General features: G+C 36.4%; 1 protein-coding gene across 1 annotated transcript in view; it reads left to right on the top strand.

Annotated features, from left to right (window-relative positions):
* The window catches only part of CPS1 (carbamoyl-phosphate synthase 1), a 149,747-nt gene that overhangs the window by 89,835 nt on the left and 45,484 nt on the right, over positions 1–14,428 (top strand). The window contains exons 22-25 of the mRNA XM_024124648.1: positions 9,588–9,729; positions 11,069–11,134; positions 11,585–11,648; positions 13,369–13,550. Coding sequence (XP_023980416.1) covers positions 9,588–9,729; positions 11,069–11,134; positions 11,585–11,648; positions 13,369–13,550 — 454 coding nt within the window. The remainder of the gene's footprint in view (positions 1–9,587; positions 9,730–11,068; positions 11,135–11,584; positions 11,649–13,368; positions 13,551–14,428) is intronic.

Consider the following 14,428-nt stretch of genomic DNA (forward strand, 5'->3'; position numbering starts at 1 on the left):
CCGGACACGCAGGCTCAGCGGCCATGGCTCACGGGCCCAGCCGCTCCGCAGCATGTGGGATCCTCCCTGACCGGGGCACGAACCCGCGTCCCCTGCATTGGCAGGCGGACTCTCAACCACTGCGCTACCAGGGAAGCCCTAGAAAACTTTTTATGAGAAATATTCATAAATATGTACAATGGTAGTGCAGGCTCTGATTTAATTAACCAGCAAAGAAGATTAAGGCGAAAAATATATAATCATAACAGTTATGATACAGAGATTTGTATTTCTCTGGTGACCTTAAGGTGAATTTCTGTTATAATACAGGTGGAAAATAATCACTATTCTATTTTTGTAGGTGGTGAAACTGAGTCACACAGAGGTGTGTGTTATACTTTATGTCACACCAGTCAGAGGAAAGCAAGAAATCTAGCCCAGGGCTTCTGCCTTCAGTTCTAGTCGCTAACCCTTTTCAAAAGCTTCTTTGTAGAGATATGACTTGAAAATCAGACAGCTGGAGATCAGCTCCTCCTTAGCTGTCAAGTTGTGAGCTGTGTGTTTCCCTGCCTGAATTGTTGACCCCACTTAGAGCAGAAGCCTTGTAAGAGATGTGCCCTTCTCTAAACTCTTGTGAGGAAAATGTGGGGGCCTGGAAAGCAGAAAGCCTTGGTGCGTCACCTTTAAGAGATGTAAACAGAATTTTCAAGACTATGGAGAGCTAACATAAGAATTTTCTTTTTAAATTTTTCTGTATTTATGAGACAGTATACATATGTGTGTGTATATATGCACACATACATACATGTACATATATTTTTTTTCTTTAAATAAAATGTAAATGCCTTATCTTCCATGTTAATGCGGGTGTGAGTTAAAAGCTCCTGAAGTATACAATGGAAATTAAATGTAGACAAAATAGTCTGCCTGAGCTATAATTACAGATGCTAGATAATCACTCACTGGCCCTCAGGATTTTTCACCTTCTCATTCATACCTGAGATGCCTTTATGGGCGCAGAACCTCTGCTAGTGCCCTGGGAGCTGAAGTGGGTGATGCCTATCGCGAGGAGTGAGGCAGTGGCCTTGCCTCCCAACAACGGAGTAAACGTCTGGGTGATCATTTATGCTTTTCAGGGGATACAGAGTATGGTGGGCCTCACCCGTCAAGGTCTGGATACAGGAATGCTACAGAGAGAGGGAAGAGACTTAGAAGAGCTGAGGTGCGGAGGCCACATTTAGGTGACCTGCCAGTTTTGTTCTGCTGAACTCCTCGTGCTTCTTTTTTTTTTTTCTTCTTTAATATTTATTTTTTTATCTGGTTGCACTGGGTCTTAATTGCGACAGGAGGGCTCCTTAGTTGCAGCTCACCAGCTCCTTAGTTTCAGCACGTGAGCTCCTTGGTTGCAGCATGCATGTGGGATCTAGTTCCCTGACCAGGCAGGGATCGAACCCGGGCCCCCTGCATTGGGAGTGTGCAGTCTTATCCACTGTGCCACCAGGGAAGTCCCCTCCTCTTCCTCCTTCTCCTCTCTTGTGTCTGCTCCTTCCCTTTATACTGTCTTCTGGCATTTGCATTTATGAAGCACTTATTACCTACTTTGCACTGTGCTAAACACTTGACACGTTCATTATTTCATTTAATCGACGAGATTTTTTTTCTCAGCATAGTTGAAGCCTGACTTTAGATTCAGTCAGTGATGTTGGCCTATCTCGGGTTGAAGTAGGCAGTTAGGCACTATTTGCCTATGTAAATATAGTAATGATAACATAATGGCCATCACATGGTTATGTTGATATTGCCCAGACTGCCTCATAGCCTACCTACCACCTGTCTTTAGCGGATGGTCTGGTTTAATTGACCATACTTAGCTCTAGGTAACTTGAAGAGGGGAGCTACTCACTCAGTTCTTGAGTATATAGTTTTTAGTATGAAATAGATGAGAATTTTTGCTATCTGGGTATTATATGTCTTCTTCTGAAAAACCCTCAGTGATAAAGATTTTTGACTTCCATGTACATAGTAATCCTCAAATCATCATAGATCTAGTGTGACATGTCACCAGGAATTTAATTCTAGAATTTTTCTACATCTACATTTTTCTACATTTAATTCTACAATTTTTCTAGAAATGGCTTCTTATTTTTCCCCTTTCTAGAAAAGGCTTACATTTTCTCATTTAAGAACTAGAAAAATTTGGTGAAAAATTAATTCAACATAAGTTACATTTAGCAAGAAAAAAAAAATCTATGCAGTAGTTATCAGTAGATAGACTTCACTTAAGTAAATAATTTTAATAAGATTCTAAGTAATAGTTTCTAAAAGTCAAAGAAAGTTACACATTTGTTATACATTTGTTGCTTGGACAACAAACATATATGGTATTTGGAAAACTACTCTGTGGAAACGTGACTTGCTTTAAACAAAGATGATGGAGAAGTTTTAAAATATAGGACTTCCAGGGCTTCCCTGGTGGCGCAGTGGTTGAGAGTCCGCCTGCCGATGCAGGGGACGCGGGTTCGTGCCCCTGTCCGGGAGGATCCCATGTGCCACGGAGCCTGCGCGTCCCAAGCCTGTACTCCGCAACGGGAGAGGCCACAACAGTGAGAGGCCCGCGTACCGCAAAACAAATAAATAAATAAATAAAATATAAGACTTCCAAATAAACTTATTGTGAAATAACAAATTTTAAAACATCAAAGAATGCTCATTCAATGTCAGTTTTCTACTGGGGCCTTATACAATATTTCTTTTTATCCGCTGGATTTAAATTCTGGATGTATAACAAACCTATATTCATGGAAAAATCCAGGATTTTGCTTACTGAATACATCCTCTTAATTTTTGAAAAAGAATACACTGAGTGTATTTTAAATTATAAATAAATTTTCCAAGCAGAAATAACAGAAGCAATATTCCATAGTATAGACTTTGCCTTTTAGCTCAATCTGATCAGGTGAAAGCTATTTTCTTAGTAGAAGCATGCTCTTTTGAATGTAGCAGAACACTTTTTTATATACTAATGGACAAGTCTTATTACTGTGATTAGGTGGTTTCCATTTGTTTTTCATCGTTAGCAATCAAGGGCAGAGAAAGAGAGTCACAGCATTCTGAACAGGAGATCACTGAGATACAAAAGGTGATTTATTAAGGATCAAAAATTATGTTTAACCTAACCTATATTAGGTTATTTTCCCCATTTTCATTACTTGGTATTCATAGAATATAATTACGATGTTATAATCATCATATATTAATGATGTATATAAATGAGCTTACCAGATTAAAAGTTATATAACAATATTTCTGGATTATTGGGATCACTGAAGATTGGTTAAAAATGAACATAGGATTCAGGAATTTAAAAATTGCCTACTTAAAAATATCTACTGTATCAATTTCTCTTAAGTTTTCTTCTAGGTTTTGATTTTGTTGTTTGTAATAGCCTTTAAGATGAAGTATAATTTTAAATGTGTCATCCCTTGAAAATCAGCACTTGCAATTTTATAGCATTATTGTGATAGTGCTAAGTGAACCCAGATCCTAATAAATACTTTTCATATTGTCATGGTTTCACATGAACATCGGATCACTGTTTGTCCCAGACATGAGAGAAAAAGATCAAGGTTTTCTTTAACTCTTCCAAAGACCTCATTGCTGTACAGAAATAAGGCATGGTGCTCTCAAAAAGTAAGAGAAAATAGTAGTACTTACCCAATTTCCTGGGTTTTATCCTTTGCTTTTCTAAATGCTGACGCTGCTTTTGAAAAATGTCTTTTTCATTTCTCTCAAGGAAAGAGGTAACAACCTGTCTCGACAGAAAAAATGAGAAGACAACTTCTCCACTTGATTGCATTATTGTGATTGTGGCATGGTCTTGAACCCGTGAAATGCCAAAAAATAATCAGTGAAGCCCTGTAAAACTCAGGGGAGAGGCTGGTGAGGGGTCTTGGAACAGAGCACATACATCTTTCTCAGTTCTCTTTCCTTATTAAAACTGATGTCATTACTGAACATCAGGCCTAGTGTTTTTCTTAGCTTCTGCCTTTTGGGGGATTTTTTAAAAGAAGATAATAATAAAATTGTAAGCCCATCCCATAATTGTAGGCCAAGTGGAGTGCTCATTTTCACATTAGAGTTTGTGCAATCTGGAGGGATATTTGTTTAGTATTACTTGTGAGTTGGTGGATCAGATAAAAGCCAGTCAAGTGGAAGAGAGGACCGAGTGAAGTACACGGGCTCCCCTGGTAATTGTGAAGCTGCAGGCGTTCCTCCAGTCAGTTAATAGATTTCCCCAGCTCCTCTGTGCCAGGTGAAAATTTCCTTATTAAGGGGAATTTATTCCATTTCCCTTTATCATTTATTATTGAAGACTAAGTGTGAGTGGCGGAAGCTTCAGAGATGACAGGGTAGGGTAGAATTTTAAACAACAACAACAAAATCTATATCGGAAGTCGAGGAGAAAGAGGAGAGAGGCTTGTATTGTTTATAAAACAGGGAGAACACATGAGAGACTTCTCGCTGTAGAAGCTGAGCCATCCTGTCTAACCGTTAAAAGGTGATGTCAGAGCGTGTAAAAGTCTGATCGTCTATTTTTGAGACGTTTTTCCCCCTCTAAAATTTCAGACTTCATTTTGTGCTGCTAAGTAGAGAGAAGCTGAAGATTATGAAAAGGCCAGGCTCACAGCTATTTGGGTTTCTTTGTTCAGTTGTTTAGAATCTATTATGCAATGATGAAAGTGTAACCTTTGAAGAGTTTGCCCTTGAACTCTGAAAGCAAGGAAAGCTGGTAGGGGAAGGAAAATTTGTATACGTAGTATTTTTCAGAGGACACGGTTCTGAAATATGGATTTAATGTGTTCATGTTCAAAGGAGTAAAGATAAACATACTAGTACACTCAAATGCATATCAAATAACAGAAGGGTAATTTATTTATTATACATATTTTAACACTGTGTTCTTTAGTGCAATATGTTCCATTCAGCTGAGCACTTTTCTCTCTTGGTATAATGCTTCCTCGATTTACAATATAATATAAATGGAGCATTTCCTATTGAGGATTCAAAAACAGTTTTGAATTAGAAATTCAGTGTTTATCTTTCTTTTAGTAATTATTCTGTTTTGAGTTTGTTCCAAATTAAGGTTTTCATTTTCCTTTGAAAAAAATAGAAATATTATAGCCCTGTCCCTAAAACAAGCTTTTACCTAGCTTGATATAAAAAAAAACTCTGGTGGGAATTCCTTTTAGCTGGGGCACTTCATTATGGGCAGATAAAGATGAGGAGCATATATCTAAATCACATTGTTAAATGAGCTTTATGTTCACTTAAGATTATTCATCTTGTATTTGACTCTGAAGAGGTTTAACCTTATCTAAATCACTGGCGCAAAGCTAATGAATCATGTCTTCAAACTGTCTCTTCTCTTATTTTATTATAATGGAACTCAGAATAAAATTTTGTATCAGAACAAGTAGGGAATGAAGTGAATTTTCTTCTGTGTGTAATGACATGCCAGCCAACCTTGTGTTATGCAGAAACAGTGGAGAGAGTGAATGAGGGAAATAATGGAGAGCGACCACCTATGTCCTGTCTTGGAGTTAGGGGTAACGCACAGAATTAGGACCATGTTCAATGTGGGAAAGAGTCTAACTTGTCTGTGTCTTTGTAACTACGATGGTGGGTCAGAATCAACATCTCTTTTCTCAGGGAAGAGGATTGCAAAGTGCTTTGCACTATTTCATAAACATGTCTAAAGAGTAGAAATTAATAACCAGAGAAGCCATGAATGAAATACTGTAGAAGATATATTACTTGGAACTTCATAGGAACATATCTACCCAATATTTGCATTCAAGTTGAAATAGATGAATATGAATATATTCATATGCCATTCCAATTTAATACACCCTCATTTTAAGATGTTTAAATATCATATCATGCTATTGATCTAGTTATTTGAATATTGAGTGAAAGTTAAATCAGTTTTTGGCTCACCAAGAAAATATTCTGAGAATCAGCTTGTGAGCTTAAAACATGCACTTTGTAGGTCTAGCTTGAAGCATCTGTTTTAGAACTCTCACCTGAGCGGGTGCCTATGGAGAAGTAGTTTTCACCCCCATTCTGAAAGTCTGTTATTCATTATTTTGTGTTACTGTTGCTTTTCTCAGCATCCCCTTTAAATAATGAAAACTCTCTGAGGTGGGGATGCTATGGGGAGCAGTAATGATTGAGTTAGTCTTAGCTATTTCTTTGCCATAGAGCTGAGCACAAAATTAATTCACTTTACTTTTGTATGCACAAGGCCAATTCTATCAATCAGCCTTCCTTTTTCTTTTTTGTTCATTTGTTTGTTGGTAAGAGTCCAATTTTATTTGGTGGGTGGAGGAAGAAGACTGTGTATATTTGCTGGAGATGTCTTTATATGCTCTACTGGACTCTTTTGGTGGAAAAGAATAAGAGGAATTATGCATATTTCAGCAATAGAAAAGACTGCATTGCTGAATGTGGACAAAACAAATGCAAATTTACTGCATTCCTAACAGAAATTTGAGGAATCTAAATGGTTTCTTTTTTTGTTTGTTTAATACCATTATTTATAAGTTTTATTTAAAGCAATATAGCAGCCTTTGAAGAATTGACTGATCCTCCATATAATAAGAAATAAAAAATAAATCGTTCAAAGCAAAAAAAAAAAAAAAAAAATCTCACCAGAAGAGTTAAAGATAAATACATTACTTCTGGTTATCTTTGGACTTGAAGAACTTGCATTTGTGCTAGTCCATAGTCATAATTATAGGTGTGATTGTTCTTTTCAAGGCATGTTTCTTATGTGTGTCCAGATCATTGCTGTTCAGCGTTAGCATTTAGTTATTTTAGTTAGTGTGGTTGTTGATATAGAAACATAATATAGGTTTTGCCTCAGATAGTTTTTTGCAATAATAAAGAAATGTCTTATTGAAAATCTATTTATTTTTGCTTGTTTTTCCTTTTACTTCCATCCCACAATGATGGGAAAATGTTCTGGCAGGTAGCTAAAAAAATCTACAGGTAAGAATTGGCTCAATGTTGTATGCACAGTGTTTCTCCACCTAACTCAAGCTTCATACCTGTGTTTGTAATAAGATTGCAGATCACAGAGAAAATGTGTAGCCTTTCCTCATACAGGTAAACATGATTTGAAACCATCCAGGAAACTCATAATTAAAAAAGAACATCATCCAAAGTTTTCATTTAGGAAAATTGTTTATTTGTCAAACACTTCCACTTTGAGGCTGAATGCACACTTGCACATAAGCAAATGAGCAATTTGTTTAGGAATATAGTGTTGGCAAGGAGAGTAGAAATATGCCTTTATAAAACAAATAGCAACAACAACAACAAAAATTCTTTCCTCTGCTTTTGTCTCAAACATTTTTTTTTGCAAAACTAAAGGCAAACACCGTAAATTTGGGTGTTTCAGGAAGCTCAGAAGCTCAGCAGTCACCTGCTGGGTAAAGCCTTTCCAGACTTCCCCAGTAGAAGCTGGGAGCACTTCCTCACAGCACCTCTCACTGTGCTATCAGAGAAATGTCTATTTGTTTGCCTTCTTATATACTCTGATCTCCTTAAACGTAGAGATTTGATATTTTATCTCTCCATCAAAAACATAGGACAGTGCTCTGATACACAGAGCACTTGTTCACTAAATGTTAAAGCACTAATGAAGGAAATGACAGTGAGTGTTGCCCCGCCTTCACCATCCGCAATGTCCTACTAACTCTTTCCAACTACAAATCCTCAGTATGTTCCTATGCCTGCCATGCCTATTGCTTCCTCACATTACTGCGGATGCAGTTGCCCTTGCCTTGTCAACTCCTTTCATCTGTATAAACCTGAACTTATTTGATGGTTCTGTTCTCATCCCTCTACTGCCATAGTATTTCTCAAGTGCAACCACTCATATTGTTGTCTCCTTTCTCTGACCTCACATTGCACTACACAGCTTATCTCTTCACGAAATGTTTGGAATCACTCTCTATCACTGCATTGCCTCAAATACTGTTTTGTATCATCTTGACCAGCCCTGTCTAGTAGAAATTTCTGTGATGATAAAATATTCTATAATCTGCACTGTTCAATGTAGTAGCCACTAGTCTGTATGGCTATTGAGCACTTGAAACGTGACTAGTGAAAGTGTGGCTCTGAATAATCTAAAAAATTTTTAACTAATTAACATCTAAATTTAAATAGTCATGTTTGATTAGTGGCTACCATATTTGATAGCATGTAGGTAGCACAGTGCTTGGCACATAATAAGTGACCAATAATACTTAATAGACTGTGTTCAGGAATTTGACAGGAAAATGTGTCGTTCTGAGAGAATGCTTATCAAATACTTGAGAAGACTGAGAAATCAAAATGGGAATAGGAAAAAAGAAATTAAATTCACTAGGTGAAATAATGGATTTGAGAGACAAGACAAAGTAGGTACCATAGAGAAAGTGAATTGATTAGGAAGACCTGTAGCTTCAGAAATCCAAACTAACACTGATATAAAAAAGCCAGAGAAGTAGCTATTAAATGTACCATCTTGCTTCTTCTGTAAACTCAGAATGTGAGTTAATTAAATTAAGAAGATTGAAGGATAGAATGAACAAAATGCAGTAGGTTTAATTCAACTGCATTCTATTAGCAGAATTTCAATGAAAATGTTTTATTTATTACTAGATCTCTGGCAACACACTGTTATATTTTAATTTCATTATATTGACTATCAAACTGTTATAACTGAATTTTATCATATTGACTATTGCTTGAAACAGCTTGGCCACAGCTATTTGGTTAGAGACGCTTTTATAGTAGTATTTAATTCTTCTGTACCTCGACCCTTTGCAAATTATTTTGTGTACATTTTGAATTCTAGTTATAAGCTGATTTTAATAACTTCTTTGTCTTTTCTATAAAGTAAAAAACCTCTAGGGTTCTCAAAGCCCTTAAAGACCTGGAACACAGGTCAGACACTGGAGAAAGGGCTACGGATTTGGGAATCATCAACTAGTTATGTAGGATAACTCATCATTATGAGCCAATGACAGTGACTAAATTTAGGAAGGGAGAGAAAGTAGCCAGATGTAAGCAGGTAACAGAGGATAGAGCCTTGGAGAAAAAAAATAGTAAATTGTAATAAAGTAGGGTGAGAAGCACCTTACTGCCAGAGAAAAATATCTTTTTAAAGAATGGAACATCAAAAGGGACATCTGCTGAAAGACTGAGAAAATGAAAATTAAGAAAGACTCCTGGATTTAAGAGGTTCTGATTATTTTTGAAAGAGCAAATTCATTAGGACATTTGGTGCAGAAGTCACTTTTCAGGAATTAAGAAGAGAAGAGGGTGCATAGGGTGTGAAAGTGGGAAACCACATGTTGGAGAAAGTCAGTATTGCAAATAGTAGACTTCATAATAGGCTAGACCATTTAGTTGGTTATTCGTGTATTTTTAAAAGGCAGGAGACCTAAGTATGTTGAAGTTGGAAAATAAGGAGCCTTTGGTGATTTTGAAAGTGAATAGTTCACTGCTTCTTACTGTGTTTGGTCTAAACTTGAATCCTCTTTTTCATTAAATTCTAGTGAGTCCATAACAGAAGAAACCCTGAAAAAGGCAAAGGAGATTGGGTTCTCAGACAAGCAGATTTCAAAATGCCTCGGGCTGACTGAGGCCCAGACAAGGGAGCTGAGGTTAAAGAAAAACATTCATCCTTGGGTTAAACAGGTAAAGGAGAAAAGGAGTTTTTCTTTCTTCCCAGGATTCCTTGGGTGAAATGTAGGCACCAATTCATAGAGCCATTTTCAATAAAAAGGGGTAGAATTCGAAAGTGATTTTACTTTTTCAGTTGATGCCCATGACGTCACTTATTTTATTCAGCACAGGATTGATTTATGCTTTAAAGGGGAAAGGATGAAGGGACACTGGGGTATAAAGGGAAGAGTGAGCACATGATTTTCTTGGCCTAAATGAAAAAAAAAATCAAAATGACCTCTTCTCTACTTTTTGACCCACGTGCAAATATATCTGTAGTAAGAGAAATCCTTAGCATAATAGAGGGACTTGAAATGCCCTAGTGTAGTGACTGACCCTCTTGAAAAGAATAGTCATCTCTTTTGGCACTGACTTTTTACGGGGCAATACTTTATTTTAAGTGCCTCATCATTATGGTTCATTTACTATTCATTGTGTTAGGGTTGGGTATAATGAGCTCATCTAGTATTCATGACAATCACACAAGAATTTTCATAGGTGTACTGTTGTGATTTTTGGGGGGTCTTTAGTAGAAGAGATGCTTTGGCTTAACGTACCACCAGCTGGTTTTTGTCCTTTAAAATCATTGGCTTTTCCCCATGTGCTCAGGGGGCACACACATAACCTTAGGTCTCAGGCTTGATGCCGAATATTTTCTACTCAGCAATTATTATCTTTCTTCCTTCTCACTTGCCTTACATTAGTTTGCCCTGTCGGCCCCAAATTCTTGCTCACTAAGCTGAGCTTCTGGCCCTTGAGAGCTGAATTGATTTACTCTTTCCAAGTATGTTCAATGAGATCTTGTCCCCTTCCCTTTTTCCTCATGCTTTGTGGTATTTATGTCATCCCATCGCTTAGTGCCATAGATAACTTAAATCCTATGCATTAATTTGCAAACCAAAGACATCCTTATATATATAGGTCATTTTGCTTTGATTTTAGATTTTATTTGCAGTTGCTTTAGACAGCTGGTTGGGTAAGTTTTCCTGATAACCAGTTGACTATGTGACCACCTTGTTGTGTTCCTGAGAGGTACTATGTAATGATCTGTTGCTCTGGAATGCGTATTGTCATTCATTGCCCAAGTGATAGCTAAATTGTATCATTATTTTTTTCTCCCCTCTCACTTTTAGAATTAGAAAGCAATTGGATTGTACATACCTTTTTCTTGTCTTTATATTTGATAGTAATGGACGTTAAAGGAATATGAATGCAGAACAAAAAAAAAGTCCACAGCATTCTTGAAAAAAAATTATAATAAGGGGAGTAAAAATCCCTATGTATGTAAGTACTTATTTATTTTATCTTGCAGATTGATACACTGGCTGCAGAATATCCATCAGTAACAAACTACCTCTATGTTACCTACAATGGTCAGGTAGGAACTGCCAAACTTCTATAATGCAGAAAGCTCTAGATTTAGTAAATGGTCCACATGGGGGAATATACGTTTTGTGTGTCTTTGGTTATCTAGTAATGAACAATGACATCATGTGAGTTGAATGTGATGATGTGTTTCTGTACTCAGTCTTTTAAGAACTGCCCTAAGATTGTGAAATCAAACAAGTGAAGAGATAAAGACAGTGGTTACATGATAATACAATTATGCTGTTTTCTCATGACTATCTAATTAAAAATATTGAATAATTTTTTTAAGAATAAGTAGGGCTTGTATAACACTTTATACTTATGGGTTCCCAAAGACTAATAGAGGATGCATATCAGCAAGAGGAAGAATGGGAAAGACACACTCAAAGACAGGACACAGTTTAAATAGAGGGAAGAATAATGTAATAATTTCCACATCTTACTTTTTTTTTTCCCTCAGGAGCATGATATCAATTTTGATGAACATGGAATGATGGTACTGGGCTGTGGTCCATATCACATTGGTAAAGTGATAACTTATATTTACATAGGCCTTTTCAGTTTCATCCATGTTAATTCCATTATCCTAAGAACTATGTAAACTAAATGCTGTCATAATAAAAATTTTACAAATTAGGAAACAGAGGTTCAGAGACATGTAGCCCAACTTACACAGCTATTAAGTAGTAGAAGTAGGACTCAAATGTGGGTCTCAACCACAGACTCTATCTTCTTTCATTTTATCTTGTCATCCCTTTATCATTTTCATCTTCATGAACTAAATTGAGCCTCTTACTGGGGTTGGGGAATGAATTACACTTTGACTTTTTCTCTTCCCGCATAGTTTTTTCACAAAGATCTATATTTGCTCAAGAACTTCATACATCAGCCAGTAATTATATTTGTAGACCCAGTGTCTGACCTAACATATGACTTGTGTTGACATTAGATGCAAAGAGCTCTTCTTTTTGGGGCACAGGAAGAGTATTATATAATTTAATTAAAACATTCTCACCAGAAATTGTTATATTTCTCCCAGTCACTTAAAACTGAATATTTAATAATGAATCAAGATCTATTACAGTTACAAAGTATATATTTAAATAGACAATGATGTTTCTTAATAAGTATATCTAACATTTTGTCTCTGCAAGGTGTTCTAATATGGAAATGATGAAATATATGATTTAAATGTATGTGGTCTTGTTTTGTTACTTTAAGCATAGTTTATTATAGTTTTTACAATTAACTAAGTGCTTCAGGATATGGTAGTTTGCCAGTTTTTGGCCAGATCTTAAAGTAGGTCAAAAGTGTTTATACCTTTGCCACTTCAGTTATCTTATGGCTAAATGGTCTGGACGCCTTCACCAGGATCTACCCTTCTCTTCTCAAAATCTTTCTTCACCTAATTATGCAACAATTCTACATTAATTTAGGGCCTAGGAAAGATTAGCTTAGCTGATAATCAAGTGCATACCTAATTGATAGTGAGATTTAACATGCTACTATATTTGGACGACTTATTATTCTGATAAGAATTTTTAGGAGACAAAGTCCTAATGCAAAGGAGTAGTACAAATCCCAGAACTTTCAGTTCTATGGCATCCCAGTAGAGGTGATATTTTGAGGCATTTAGGCCATTATTATATTTCAAATTACTTCTTAGAAGGTCGCTCATTCTGCATGGGGTGGCCTTGCCAAGCTTAAAAGGATATGCTTGGAAAGGCCAGGGCTTTCTAATCAATCAAGATCTGTCAGAGCTGCAAGGCACCTCAGGGATCATTGGGTTTGTCCCTCAGACAACAGGGTAAGTAGAAGGACTGAAATAAGAACTCAAGTATTTTGATCTCTAACTTAACTACTTTTGTGTACTGAGGTCAATATGTTCACCTTGAGTTTCTTTTCAGTAAATGAGGTTTTTAAAATTATTATTACAGTTATCTCCCATTAACTTTCAGATTCTGAATGCTTTGAATATGGAGATTACCTCTTGCAGAACTTAGCATGCAGAACTTAGCATACAAAACAAGCCAACCTGTCGTTGTTTAATTAGTCCTTGTTTTTACTAGTAATAATATAGTGTGCATAATAGATCTCACATTTATATTTTGGAGTTTTAAAAATTGAATTGAAAGGGCATTAGCTCCCTTAGCCTGGATTGGTTGGCAATATATTTCTGCTTTCCTTTGTGCGGTAACTTCAGGCTTCTCTTCCCCCCTTTGCCCAATCTCATGGTCTCTGCAGGCAGCAGCGTGGAATTTGATTGGTGTGCTGTCTCCAGTATCCGCACGCTGCGTCAACTTGGCAAGAAGACAGTGGTGGTGAACTGTAACCCTGAAACCGTGAGCACAGACTTTGATGAGTGTGACAAACTGTACTTTGAAGAGTTGTCTTTGGAGAGGATCCTAGACATCTACCATCAGGAGGTAAAAAAAAAAAAAAGAGAGAAAAATATATGCAGTGCATACTTTATATATGTGTATTCATGTGTGTAGATTTACATTGTAATTCCCCTTACGAGAAAGAGCTGCTGGTGTCTTCCATTGTCTAATTTCGTAGTGAAACTCTAAAAAAAATCACCTAGCCTTAGATTCTTGAGGCCCTGGCACAGAGTAATTATTTTTCATATAAAATTCACTTTTTCTTTCTAAGCATTCTAGCTCTACTGAAAATTCTTCTTGGTAACATGTGCCTGTTACATATTAATTAGCACAAGACAGCCCCAATAAATATTCTGCAAAACGATTTAATTGGTCATGTAGACATATGATAAGCAGCCTCTCTCTAGTTCACGTGCTGTTGCAGTTTAATGATGACCAGTTCTCAGAGGAGACAGTCGTTCACAGAGGACTGGGTAATTCTTTATGCTATCAGATGAAGCCAGTAGTCTTCGATTTAAAATCAATGAGTTCATTCTGAATGATTTTGGTGCCTTTATAGCTTGCTCTTAAGTAGCTCTTCCATCTCCACTCCAATATTATTGAGTGTATCTTCACTGTGGATTTATATGATCCCAGGTTACTGTAAGTCTGTAGAACAAGTTAGCTTACAATTAAAAAAATACCTACTTGAAAATTTTAGAGTGATGTCCAATAGTTGTGCCTTTTGATGTTATTGTAATTCATTTCCTACTACAGAGAATCATCTCTATGTACAAAATATGGTCACTTAAGGAAAGAAAATTCTAACTTGGAGCCACAAGACTTAAATTCTTGACTTGAAAATTCATTTTTTTTTGCCAGTTATATAAATTCTCTGGGCTTCATCTTTTTTTTGTTTATGAATCATATGAGTGTTTAAATGT

The sequence above is a fragment of the Physeter macrocephalus genome, chromosome 2, assembly GCF_002837175.3.
Source record: "Physeter macrocephalus isolate SW-GA chromosome 2, ASM283717v5, whole genome shotgun sequence".
Lineage (NCBI taxonomy): Eukaryota > Metazoa > Chordata > Mammalia > Artiodactyla > Physeteridae > Physeter > Physeter macrocephalus.